The sequence below is a fragment of the Plodia interpunctella genome, chromosome 3, assembly GCF_027563975.2.
Source record: "Plodia interpunctella isolate USDA-ARS_2022_Savannah chromosome 3, ilPloInte3.2, whole genome shotgun sequence".
Lineage (NCBI taxonomy): Eukaryota > Metazoa > Arthropoda > Insecta > Lepidoptera > Pyralidae > Plodia > Plodia interpunctella.
Genome location: NC_071296.1, coordinates 6,895,614 through 6,909,970, shown reverse-complemented (window position 1 = coordinate 6,909,970; position 14,357 = coordinate 6,895,614). Strand labels below are relative to the sequence as shown.

Genomic DNA, 14,357 nt, shown 5'->3' with positions numbered 1-14,357 from the left:
TTCTTTGAATGTTTGTGTATATGTGTACGAATAAGTGCCAGAATTATTATTAAAAGTATTTGAGATTTTTAGAGATTACTAATTTTAACAAATCTACTTTTTTACTATTCGTAGTACTTTTAAATACATTTACGTTATCACATCATATATGTTTACATAATTTTAATACTTGTCATTTTTACTTAATCTATACCCCTTGTTTTCAGTAGTTCCGTACACATTTTCATCATCATATTTTGAATTTACTTTTTCACGGTAGATTTTATACTCATTTTTGCTTAACTGGCGACATTTAAGGCTAATACCAAATCTTACAATTCATTCTGGTAACATCAATCTAATATTTACAATTATGTCTATGTCATTAAGGACTGACGATACTGCTACAACAAAATATCATCAAAATATTATATTAAAAATATTATATATATATATATATATATATATATATATATATATATATATATATATATATATATATATATATATATATATATATATACTCACTTGTCTCATGATGTTTCGATAACTTCAGTTACCAAATGAATTATGAATGAAATGTCGGATTCGGTATCACTTCAATTGTTTTCCAGAATGTATTAACAAGATTTTCTTTTATTATTGATAGAAAGAAAATTCTCGAGTCCCTTAATTTACCTCAACCGGGCCTTTTCCCTTTATCCACTTTTGTTGTTTAGAAATCGCGGTAGCTTTTAAATATCTGAAAGAGTGTCAAAAATCTCTTTCTAGCTGCGTGGAAAGGAAATCTTGTGTTTGTTTCTTCAGTCGTGGAATTTTCAAGATAGTAAGTAACAGGGTGGTTTGTGCGTGCAGGAGCCGCGGTGCGGCCTTCGGCTGGCGTGGTCACTCTAGCGTTATCCCCATTTGTACCCGCAGCGGCACTCTTGGGCGCCCGGTTCCGCGCTGAATCTAGTTGCCTACTTCCAGACCCGAATGGCAATGTTGACCCCGAAGCGCCTTCGCCCGCCAACATGGGCAGGCGGCGCTCGAGAGCGGTTCTTTACCAGCTTTCAGGACATTATAAACCAGATAAGATGAAAACAAAACTTAAACTCAACAATGTTAGTAAGGTAAACTATCTTTGTACTAACCACTGGTAGTAGAGGTATTGCAATTTATAGGATTTATTTAAAGTACCTACCTACTCTTACATTGTTGCATTTGTAACTATGCTGTATTAATAAAATAGGCAAAAACCGGCTTGATTATGTCGCATGAAATTAATTAATAAATGGTTTTTTATCAAGTTATTAACTTAAACTTTTTATATTTATTAACTCGATATACATAAATAACGTATAAGTAATCCTCTCCAGCATCTACTAACTATATGAATGTTTTAGAATCTCTTACACTCGTCGGACCCACCGCTTCCTGAATATAAAACTTCAGCGATAAAAAGATCAAGGTTCATAATTTCTCATTACGGCGTGTTCAAAACGTTCTGGGACTGGCTCATACTGATCGCCACTTTCTATGTAGCCGTAGTGGTTCCGTACAACGCCAGCTTTGTGGACGAGGGACATCCCAGGATTAGTGTCACCAGTGACGTTGTGGTGGAAGCTTTATTTATAGTTGGTACGTAAAATAATAATATATTGTTTACTTATCTAAGCAGCTATAGATTTGCAAAAAATAATGTTAAATCTTCAAGTACCTAACTATTTATATAGTCATATGTACGATATATACATACATCTAACGTATAATACAAATTATTTTCTTTTAGATATTGTACTTAATTTTCGAACGACTTTTGTAAGTAAGAAGGGCGAGGTGGTGTCGGACTCAAAGGCCATAGCTTTAAATTACATCAGGACATGGTTTGTGGTGGATCTCCTGGCCGCTCTACCGTTTGACCTACTTTACGCGTCCGATGTATACAGTGGGGCGGTAAGAAAACTAATTAATTTAACTTTGTTTTATTTAATTATTACTTGAACGTTTACTGTTTGAAGCAAAATTGAAAATAAACTAGGATGTTAATGCCTCGTTTGTAACTTTTTTCTCTCTTTCAGGAATCTACGCATGGGAACGTGCATTTAGTGAAATTAACCAGACTGCTGCGGCTCGCTCGATTACTGCAGAAGATGGACCGGTATTCGCAGTATTCCGCACTCATTCTCACGCTGCTCATGCTGTCCTTCACGCTCCTGGCTCACTGGCTTGCTTGCATTTGGTTCATCATAGCTGAAAAAGAAATAGAACATCACAAAAATGAAGTCTGGGATTTAGGTACAATCAATAAATTCTTACCGTTACACAGTCAAAATTAAATTAATTTGTTCCATTGTGAAACGCTGCAAATTGAAATCTAAATTTCGACACTATTACAAACTTTCATCCTCCGAAAACTGTACAAATCAGCGCGTACTATACAATAAGTCTAAAGGTACCAAGTATAATTCAAAGAAAATAGGTTGTTATTTCAAACACCAGTTTTAATGAATAGAATGAAAGAGTCAACTTCCGCGTACACACATTAACGTGATTAAGCTGTGGACATTTTTTTTCCTTTTCACAGTTAGCTTTGGGCTTACACCACGAATGAATATCCCAAATATCGATTGTGGAACAAAGGCTTTGTCTTTTAAAGGTTTTGGTTCACGTCAGCAATATCCATTCAATATCGATGATCGACGACTTAATTGACACTCTTAACTTAATTTGGTTTTTATTGAACTTTACTTATTTGAACTTATTGATTTAAAAGGTATATTTTATCTTATATCTCTCATGATGAAGTAAAAATAAGCAAACCTTTGCGCTTAAAATAAGTCAAGCCGTGCCAATCATTTTATTTTTGTAGATTATTGGAAACAATATTACAATATTTTAGTGCTAGTTAATTCAGTCATCTTTTATCCTAACATTTCAAGAGGATTTCACATTTATCAAATTTCAGGATGGATTAATAACCTCGCAGACAGATTGAAGGTGCCCATACCGAATATATCGCACAGTGAGAGCTATGTGACCGCACTATACTTCACTTGCTCTTCCCTCACGAGCGTGGGCTTTGGAAATGTGTCCGCTAACACACTGCCTGAGAAGGTCTTCAGCATAATTACTATGTTGATTGGAGGTATTCTGTAATTTTATTTATAAAGAAACATAGGTATTAACCGAAACGTAAGCAAAATACGTTGTTTTCTTAAATTGATTGCGCCCTTGGAAACCCTAGCCTATTCTATAAAAATCATGCCCATTTGAAGTCGGTCGAAGATAACGAATCGAGTTAGTCGAGAAGTAATGATTTGATCTATTAAAATGACCCAATCGTCGTTATTATTTGAAGTATCTAGCAATAGTTTAATGGGTCGCGTTCTTGTCCCGGTCCTTTGAGTATTGTCTGAGGATGACCTGTAGGTCCAACATTTCGATCGGTGAGACGTAGAATCCCGTAGAATATAAGTTCTCGTAAAATAAGGTGAATCACAATCATTAATATCGTGCATATTACTCATAGAAAGCAAACATGAACTGAACATTATCTACTGCCTGATATAATTACATTGATTCGTAGCGCTAATGCACGCCGTGGTGTTTGGTAACGTGACCGCCATCATCCAGAGGATGTACTCCCGGCGGTCTATGTACCAGACCAAGTGGAGAGACCTGAAGGACTTCCTCACCCTGAACCAGGTGCCCAAGGAGCTAAAGCAGCGCATGCAGGACTACTTCCAGACCATGTGGTCTTTGAACCACGGCATTGATATACACGAGGTAAATAAATAAACAAAAATCATTTTTTGCTGTACCTTTACGACAATCATGTGGATAGATATCCAATCAAAAATTTACGGCAAAATAATGCCTCAGCTTGTATATTATTCCTTCATCAATGATTGTTAGAGATCACGTTGACTTACATTTTAATATGTTGTACCAAGTTGTAACAATTCTTCAAAATGAATAAAGTATGGTTATTATGTTATTATTACGCTATTTCTCTTTCCACGTCTTTGAAGTCAGACTCAGGTTTAATAAAGGTAAATTACTAAAAAAAATTAACGTAAAAAGATCAGTTTAATTTTCTCACTCAATCGTGAAGCTGATATTCCGCAAGTCTGTAATAAATTTTAGCGACGCTTTATAGAATGCTAAGATGTACTTAGTAATTCACTCTAACAAAGTAAACGCTAGACGTAGCAAAAAAACAAATTTAAATATAAGCCAGTACGAGATAGAAATTATTTTTTTTATTGAATTGTAAAATACAATTGTATCTTTGTTACTTACTCACATTTTTTAAATATGGCTGTTGCTACATCTAGCGTAATCTATTCTCTTATAAGAAACTAATATATAAAGAATCAGGTGTGTTTCAGATAAGAACTTCTGTGGTAAAAAATAAAATAAAAGTATATTTTAGAAACTAGTCACACAGATACACATAATGTTTTGTTATATAAAGTTATATTCTAATGCATGATAAATTTGAGTTGTAAATAAATAAATAAAAAATATAGGTAGCTAAACATATTACCGCCGTTGGCAAACTTGAATTGCACAAAACAGAGCGCTGTTAGAAAGTTAGCCGGTAGTCAGAGCCACATTTATAGCTCGGACGAAGCCCAACCTCACAAAGTGTAATTTCACGTCGGTAGACTCACCGAACTTATAGAGGAAGCCATCACCCAAAAAACTTGTCTAGTAATAAGTTGTTTGTTTCAGACGCTAAAGGAGTTTCCGGAGGAACTGAGAGGCGACGTGTCGCTTCATTTGCACCGGGAAATATTATCACTTCCTATATTCGAGGCGGCCTCGCAGGGCTGCCTCAAGTTGCTATCTCTACACATCCGTAACAACTTTTGCGCACCCGGTGAATATCTCGTGCATAAAGGAGATGCGCTCACGTACATTTATTACATTTGCAACGGCTCTATGGAGGTTATGCAAAACGATATGGTCGTCGCAATATTAGGTAAGGATTTCCGAGAGTTAACCTGAATTTAATGGAAACTAATGTTAACTGTGACAATTTATACCAATGTTATAATCTAATAGGCAAAGGGGACTTGGTCGGCTGCGATATGAATACCCATTTACAAGCTTACAACGGGACGGGACCATCCCAGGCTAATAACCCTGATGTCGTCGTGAAATCAAGCAGCGATGTAAAGGTATATTTCATTATTGTTTATTTCCGATTTTAGTTTATTTTAATTTGTCTAAAACACAATATGAAGCTTAAATCAGGCTTAAATCGTTATACTAGCAGTGCGAGTACAATATCTTTCTTTAAATGACTTATCATATAGGTTATGTCTTTGTTATTGTGTGATTAGGTACCTAAAAAATAAAAATTGTGACGACCTAAGTTTGTACGCGTGTTGAAAGTTATTAAGAATATATTTTGGTATACTTGTCCGAATGTTCAATATTAAAAAAATAAAGAAACTTCCGACATGACAAGCAAGAGTAAATAAAATTTACACAACCAATATGAAGCGGCTTCTTGGAGAGTTATAATATATTCTGTATTTCTGTATTTACTTACGTACACCGTTACTTTAATCATGCTCTCTGACAAAGCATTCCGTTACAAGAGTATTAAACCATTCATCATTACGAATTTCATTCATTACGAAATTACAGAAAAATCTTATAAGAACTAATATATTAGTTCTTATTTTTGTCTTGATTTTCAATTGATTAAAGAGATCAACAATGCCCATTAGGGGTTTCTCATACCTCCAGGGACATAATATATTAGACCGAACTATTTTAATATTATTTCGATAATATACCTACGTATACAATATTTACACATAGTCTAATTCATTAAAAGTTTTTCGCATTTATTCGATTTCCATTATATTACAGGCTCTAACATACTGCGATCTAAAATGCATTCATATGGGCGGTTTAGCTGAAGTACTCCGTCTGTACCCTGAGTACCAACAGGAGTTCATCCACGACATCCAGCACGACCTTACTTACAATCTGAGGGAAGGCTATGAGGCTGAGCAGGAGTCGGACGGGAATGGTCACCCATCCCTAACTTTACCATCGATATCGGAGGATGACGAGAACGCAGCCGAGGACAGCGCGCTGTCGCCAAAGAAGAATACATCTAGTACCAATAGCCCTAGGCATAAATTCAGGTACGGTAATTTCAAACATTATTAATATCTTCTTGTCTTTTATACTATTTATTTCTAAGCGACCGACCTATTGAGATATGACTTTGTACTAAGTATTATTTGTGACATTTCAAATTGAAACCCGAATGTTCAAAATTTAATTAAATGAATTTTTTAAATAAATATTGTGTATGAACTTGTAACCTATGTATGTTCCTTAATTAAGAAGTACAATGTCATAATCATCTCGTCCTATTTGTTATAAAATTATGATATAAATTATCACTTTGTAAACAGATTGTCAAAGTTGCCTGAAATTAATTGGCCATAATTTTCACAAGCACGCACAGTCGAAAGAAAGTTTAAGTATTTAATTTCGGCCAAGTTTGAACACGTGCCAAGTCAAATGTCAGGGCGCGATTTACATTATATTGGATTAATTAAAGACTTCTATAATCACATCTGAGACATGACATATCATAGCTTGTCAAATACAAACTTTACTATTCAGAACAATATGCAATCAATCTTATGTTATCTTATCGATAGAATAAAAAGCATTGAATTGTATATATAATATAATATAATACCACAAAACTTAGTTAGTCTACATAAATATCTGCTTGAGAATAAAACCAAAATGATTTCGGTTCTATAAAGAGTACCCAGTAATTTCGACATACTTGGTAAAAAAGTAGCCATCACAAAGAAAATCCTATGTTAAAAATAACTGTTCTCTTTTATCGCTTTTTTACGTTACATTCTTTATGTACCCAAGTATGTTGGCAACATTGATATACTATCGTCATCGGTCGGCTAGTACAATCAATTTAATAAAATAACATAACGTAAAGCCAAAGTCTCAAGCAATCTAAGTTACTAGCAAACTAACCATGAGCTGGCTTAACTAGTCGGGTGTAAATCAATGTTCATATTTCGTTTAATACATTTGTTTTCTTTGAGTTTTCAAAGAATTGCGAACGTTGTTGACATCATAGATTTTTGGTTCATTTTTCATTAAGTATTAAAATTAAAAGTAGCTTTAATTTTATATTCAATGAATTTTGCTAGGTTTTCGCGCAAATGTCAAACGTCAGTATACATTTTCTTCCTATTAGTACTAATCTCTACGTCTGTGAAGGTGAAAACATCGCTTCGCATCTTTATAATAATTACTTTATTCCTAGATCGGACGGAGCACAACGGTTGACACACCGGGAGTTACGTGAAAGGATAGAACGGCAGCGGTCGGTGGCGACGCCCAAGATAACCAGGTCCGACTCCTTGGAAGGCCTGAACCTGGAGATGCACAACACCAGGTCGTCGGTGGAGCGCTTGGACACGCAGGTGTCCAGTCTGCATCATGACGTCGCAGCCCTCAGCATGGAGGTTGGTACTTATGGTCGACAGCGGCCAGTGGCGATGCCCAAGATAACCAGGTCCAGGTCCCAAGAAAAACATTCGTCAGTTTAAAGAAACTAACTTGGTTCTAATTACTTAAGTTTATTTCTAATTTCTAGTTGATAGTAAGAACATACTTTTATTCTAGAGACATTGACATACATTAACTATACGAGTACCTACATTTGTAATGATCCGATGTAAGAATCCGATTTTTCTTAGTGGAAAAATAGGTTTTCATTGTTATTTGGACATAGTGTGTCAAGATATGGGACACTCTTGTCTGCAGACTATCCAAGCTATGACATCACGTGCCATTTAATCCAGGCCGTCCTTATTTGTCACGTAGTGAACACGTTCCTATCAAGATGTGATCTCACTGCGATAAGGAACTAATGTGTTTCCGTCAAACATAGCAATATAATGAGGGATACGTTATTTTCGGGCGAGGTTTTTTTAGGGACAAGCGTTGATGGGATACGCCGGCGGCGTCTGTCTGTTGGGACGACTGGTCATGCATTATGCATGTCTGACCTTTAAACGGCCTGTTGATACTGAATTGTTTTGAATATTCCCCTATTAATGTTAAAGCTGCCTATATAACAAACAATATATCATTACATAGCATAAAACAAAGTCGCTTCCCTCTGTCTGTCTGTAATTCCTAAGTATGCCTTTGATTTTAAACTACGCGACGGATTTTGATGCGAGTTTTTTAAATACGTAGAGTGATTCAAGAGAAAGGATTTTGCATTCGTGCGAAGCCGGTGCATTAGTAAATAATATAAATTTGCTCAATCGTGCCAATCCCAGTCTGAGACTTCGACCCAGAATTCAACGCGTATTTATTTTTGCACGGTACAAAAAGAGGAATAAATTTTATTGAAATAAAGGAGGGTTTCTGGATAACACCAATGTTTATTGTGCAAACATAAATAAAATCCATTATGATCGTCATAATTTAACTACTTATTTGCCAACGGCAAACAATACAACAGGCAGGACGCAATACATATGAATGAATTACATAATACCATTTTTAATAACCTACATTATTTTCCCGACCAGCGTAGTAGCTTATATCTTTTAATTATTGATAAAAGATTTGTGCCAGAAAAGTTCCAACTCTCAGAGTACTGGTTACCTACTGGTAATGATACCATGTTGACAGGTCGACGGATTCCGACACGATCATTTGACTAACTGTTGTCGCGGAGCTCTTTATCTGAATGAATATAAATAAATTAGTCACGCAGTGCATAACGCTACAATCATAACGGAGCTACACGAACCACCAAATACCATACAAGCATCAACTGACCAGAGAGTGCCAGGTATCTGCGTGCTGGAGTTGGGTCAGCTGCGGTTGAGCTTAGCCTGGGTACTTGCCTGCCCTTCACGGCCCTTCCGACACGCAGCACTAGATGTCATTTTCATTTGAACATACATGTACCTATGTCTAGTAGTTACCATAAGATTTTAACGTGCTTTTTATTCCCATTCCCTTATTTTATTGCATAAAGTTAAGAGATGGTTTATGTGGATGGTTACCTAGAAAATGAGTAGTTTAGTACAGTATAATTATCACCATAATTATCACAATTTATATAAAGCTAAGTTTTTCTCCAGGTACGCCATGCCATCCAGGCGCTGCAGGAGATGACGGGCCCACCCCCCGGATGGCACGCCGCGCACTCTAACCCCAACCTCCAGTGGAACGCGCCGCCTAACCAGCTCGCGCGCAGTTGCAGCCATCCGCCTGACGTCTTCTGCTGGGAGGTACGACACGAATAGGTCTCTAGGTGCACCGTGCCATCTAGGTGCGTCAGGAGATGATTTGCCCCTTGATGATTTACCTAATTAATAAATATCGCCTTTTATTATTCTGAAATATATACAAAGTATAGATAAAAAGGATTTTTTAATACAGGTTTTTAAGTACTAATTGGCTTTCCTGTATTGTAATACCCGATTCCACTTCCGCAACAACTTGGACCGATTTTTCTTAGCAATCTAAATTAACGTTCACTTTATAAAGCCATGATCGGTTCAAGAATGCAAATGCAAATGTTTGTGAAAATACGAGTGACACTCCATTCTGAGAGGGATTGAACCACTCAACCAAAGGCGGGCGGGCGGCATCAGATTCCTGTTGTGTATCGATTTATTGACTACAGCCCAGCCAGACGCTTGATCCGACCACCCGCTGCGTGAACTGAACTTGACACCTTTAGTAACAAAGTAATATATTTGCAACATGTAGGTTTATAATTCAATAGCCGCCCAACCCGGCTTCGGTCGGATATTACCATAATAAATAGTAGCCTATGTTACTCCCGAAAATTTTCATCAAAAACGGCTAAGTAGTTTTGAATTTATTCTTTACAAACAAATATACAATTTCTTTTTTCATAATATTATTATGGGAGTAGGATTAGTATGGATTTAATGTAACTTAAATTAATCTTCATTTTTACGCAGCAGGAAAGACCAGTAACGCCAGAGAGACCAAAGACGAATAAAAGTACACAGACCGAACCATTCTTGCATTGTGTAACCCAATACATAGTAGAACACCCTGCGACAGTAATGCTCCTGCTAGGGTTGGATCCGATGGCCAACCTCACGCCGGTCATGACGCCGACAGTCGATTACTACGACCCACGGAGTCGGAGGCCCAGCGTCTTGGAGCAAATAGTCGAGTCAGAGAACGGCAGTCAGACACCTTCGAGCACCACCAGCGAACGGTTTGAACCGACTAGAAGCCTCAGCGGTAGTGCCAAAGAGTTGAATACGCAGCCCGAGCTAAGGAGACTGCTGGAACCCGAAAATGCAGGCTCGACCCTGAGACGTAGCAGGCACTCGACCAGTGATCTTTGTGACCCCACAGAGAGGCTCCTCGCCGCTAAATCCCACCCGAGCACCCGCAGCCTCAAATTCAACATCAACAGTTAAGATGATTCCATTTTTGAACACATTCTGCTCATTAGTCGTTACTACCTAATAGATACTATACTAGTTTTATATTAATTCTAAAGTTATTCTTTTATAATGCTAATTATTTTTAATCGTCCTTTTTGAGCATGTCATTGTTAATATTTTATAATTTTATACAACTTCGTGATGTTTATACTTATTATTATCGTGTTAATTTTATATCAACGAAATACTATCTAAATAAATGAACAAGTTGTACATATCATACTTTATTCTTTGATTAGGGCTGGACTGGAGCGTGTCACGCTATTATATCATCAGATATTTTTATTATTTATTATAGAGCCTGATGGGAAGCAAAAATATCAGTAAAAGTAAAAAAGGCTAAAAATCATTTTCAGTGTTCAATATTTATGTAGTTTTTAAATTACTTGGAAAAATCAGTAGAGGTAGGTACTTACCTAATTTATGGTTACCGAAAAACTATTAATTGCAGTTCGATCTTGTTATCAAATTTTGTGATCATATCAGTGTCTGTGTCTGTGTACCAATATTTGTGTAAAGTAGGACAATACTAAAGTAATTAGTTTAAAAGGTAGTTTAAGTGTTTAAATAAATGGTACTACATAAGGGGCAAAAATGAAAACCACTTTTGATCTCCTAAATGTTATAGTTATAAGTGATTAAATAAAAAGAGATTAAAATTTGAAGCAGTCTTCCTCTCAACGTAGTTTATTTAAAGTTTTGAACTCTTCCGAATCTGTGTCAAACAAAGTGCCAAAAATGTTTAAACATAACACATTCTTTACATTCAATATATATTATGTACCTATAGGTACGTACTTACTTTCATTATGATTTATTAATCATGAAATACTTAAGAATGAAAAGTTTTTGTTTATATTTGTTATGTACTTACTTGAATCGACTTTACTTATTAGAGGCAGAAGTTAAAATTATATAGATTATTGACTAATTAACGAAATCATTAAAATAATTTTGGATGTTATATGAATCAATTAAAGTTCTTTCTTAATTAGCGAAAGTTAACGATATAGGCTTTTTGCATTGAAAATAAAGTGAAGTTGTATCTACAAAAGCTGTTGTGGGTGAATTTCACGAGCGTTTTGAACGCCGCCGTGGGTTATCATTAGTGTTTATTAAATTGTACCATACACAGTAATCAGTTTAATTATCTTATTTTATAAATAAGTAAGGTTATTTATAAAATATGTTAATTTTATAAATGTTTAATTAAAAATATATATTCTTTATAAAAAAAAATTGCGACACTAATGAAACGCTACACGCCGCGTTCAAAAAGTCGTGAAATTCATTCACCCTTAACAAACTTGAACATGAAGGCTATTTTCATAATTTTAGAATTAGATCTAAGCGTTTAATTAAATATAATGCTTCAATGTGCAGTTTTCTGTTTAAAATATATTTATAACTCACATCAGTTGTGGTAAATGTTTCACAATCATAAAAAAAAATATTTCCAATTTAGATCATGTTAAAAAGAAGGACAAACAATATCGATAAGCTTTTACTCCAATCATACCATATCAAAATCAACAACTACCTAATGATACTGAAAATATAATAAATTACAAACCTCCACTTTTTGAAGTAGGTTAATTTTCAATGTTCATTTTTTTTTAACAAAAAGCCTGACTTGTAAATATATTTATTAAAAAAAATTGAGATACATATTTAAAAAATAAATGGTTATTATGATGTGCAATTATTATATGTACTTACCTATTACATATGTAGGCATTTACTAAGCTATAGTAAACATACGCCATTGCGTATGTATACTATAGCTTATTTAATGCATTCATTAAAATGTAATTTTAAAATAATTTCCGAGCAATATAATATCATTGTTGTTATTCATAGAGTCAAACGTTTCTAGTTAGTAAGCAAATTAATGGCATTTTGATTCTTATTTATGTCCGCTTCCTCTATATACCGTTTGACTAGGTAGTAAAACATAGTAAACCATCTTGATAAGCCTTTTAATTGAAATTTGCACTTTAAAAATCCATATTTGCAATTTTATTAATCGTATGAAAATTAATTCATTTACGAAATGCAAATGTATTATTTTCAATTGCCTTATTTTCAAAGTGCATATTTCAAAAATATGTATTTTGAAGATGGGGTACATTTATGGAAATATCTACCTAAACATTTGGTATAACTACAGAAATGTGTCCTTACCTTCATACTCAGGAACAAGGAACTGACTACGCTAGGGTGTGCTTCAGCAGTATTATTAAAGTTGTATGAAATGGTAAGAGTTTAAAGCAATTTTCTCATAGAGAAATGGATATCAAAAATTATCTTTGATAATAATTGTTATAAGAACGGAAACGCTTATTAGAATAATTGAATAAATGTGGTGTACGTTGTATAGAGCCCACGATGTGATATGATATTGAAACACGTGCAGTGCCTAAATTCTTATTTATTTTATCTTAAACTTTTATCGAAATCTAAACTATTTACTAAGTACGCGGTGTGAAAATGCGTAATAAGCAAATTTTGTACATAACATTATTAGAAATCTTTATCTTGTAGTACAAAGTATTAGTTACCTTGAAATTTAATAAAGACAAATGGATGTTGAATGGTCTATTTTTCATTACTTTTTTATATTTTTAATTACCTTGAATAGGTTTCTGAAAGCAAAATGTAAGGTCGAATAACACACTATAAGAAGCTCATTTGCCTAATATAATATACTTACAATGAGATATAATAATTTATAGGTATATTTATGAAATAATTATACCTAATATGGTGCGGAAACAGTTTTGACTTAAATCGGATTATGTGAAGTTCACAGCGAAATATGCTACCGCTCCTAAACAAGGGTTCAGTTTAGTAATAAACCTTATGGCTTTTGCTTATTATCTAGATCATTAACACAAATTGGCTAATACCTTTGGACAAGACAACACATTTTCTTCACAGAAAATTATCATATACTCGTAACTTAACATAAAATATCTATGTACCTAGTTGAAATTACATTGCCAATAACGAACAACTACTGTCTATGATCGAAAAATTTTGTTGTCGATGTTTTGTACGGGATAATTAATAAACTGTACCGAATTCACTAGGAGCCGCGATTAAATAAATCTAGATATCCTTCTTTAGAGTGTAAAATATAAATACATAAAATTGGGCCAATCAAGAATTGAAGAGTTTAATTCAGAGCCATCTTAACTCGGGAGGGGGAGTGTCACCGAGGGCAGGAACTTAGGGAGGTGCCGGTAATTGCGGTGCCTGTTTATTTCATTATTTTTGGTGGCTTCATTATATTTATTGCATACACGAGCAACCTCTGAAAGTATGGTTTTCGCACTTCGCTTCGCATACGTAAAACTTCAGATAGATACGATTTATTAATTTTGTTGCGAGCATTAGGTTATTAATCAATAATGTAATCATATATAATTAAATTCTTCTCTAGATGAGTAACTGACATACAACATACAGCCTGTAGGTCCCTTGGTATACAGGAGCACTTAAGAAAGGTTTCTCCAATTATTATCCTACAGATTGTTTACGCACCTACGAAGCGGCTAAATAGTACAATAGCTACAGTGTAATAAGCTAATAGTTTTTAATATAGGCTATGTAATAGTTTTTAATTTAAATATTTTCATAACTAAATGTAGGTATTTATTTTTTTGATTGTGAATGCTTTTCTTGAAAACTCATTGCAGTGAATGCATGAATGTCTATTCACTCTAACGGGAATTTAATCGCTCGGAGCCTGCATGTGAGCGTGCGGTCTGCGTTGGTAAGTCTTTAGCTTGTAATAAAGGAAACGGTGATGAAAATGTAGGTCGGCCCACACAGCTAGCGGAGCACTTTAATTTTCTGCTG

General features: G+C 34.7%; 1 protein-coding gene across 9 annotated transcripts in view; it reads left to right on the top strand.

Annotated features, from left to right (window-relative positions):
* Nucleotides 1-13,087, top strand: part of Elk (Eag-like K[+] channel) — a 54,442-nt gene extending 41,355 nt beyond the window's left edge. For 3 of the 9 annotated variants that reach the window (XM_053769549.2, XM_053769547.2, XM_053769548.2), the window contains 12 exons: nucleotides 835-1,091; nucleotides 1,365-1,599; nucleotides 1,751-1,914; nucleotides 2,040-2,256; nucleotides 2,927-3,106; nucleotides 3,548-3,747; nucleotides 4,699-4,948; nucleotides 5,032-5,147; nucleotides 5,851-6,131; nucleotides 7,298-7,499; nucleotides 9,141-9,290; nucleotides 9,993-13,087. In XM_053769549.2, coding sequence (XP_053625524.1) covers nucleotides 835-1,091; nucleotides 1,365-1,599; nucleotides 1,751-1,914; nucleotides 2,040-2,256; nucleotides 2,927-3,106; nucleotides 3,548-3,747; nucleotides 4,699-4,948; nucleotides 5,032-5,147; nucleotides 5,851-6,131; nucleotides 7,298-7,499; nucleotides 9,141-9,290; nucleotides 9,993-10,466 — 2,726 coding nt within the window. In that variant the 3' untranslated portion in view covers nucleotides 10,467-13,087. The remainder of the gene's footprint in view (nucleotides 1-834; nucleotides 1,092-1,364; nucleotides 1,600-1,750; nucleotides 1,915-2,039; nucleotides 2,257-2,926; nucleotides 3,107-3,547; nucleotides 3,748-4,698; nucleotides 4,949-5,031; nucleotides 5,148-5,850; nucleotides 6,132-7,297; nucleotides 7,500-9,140; nucleotides 9,291-9,992) is intronic. The other 6 variants (XM_053769556.2, XM_053769554.2, XM_053769553.2 and 3 more) reach the window with 6 other exon arrangements.
* Nucleotides 13,088-14,357: the final 1,270 nt, after the last annotated feature.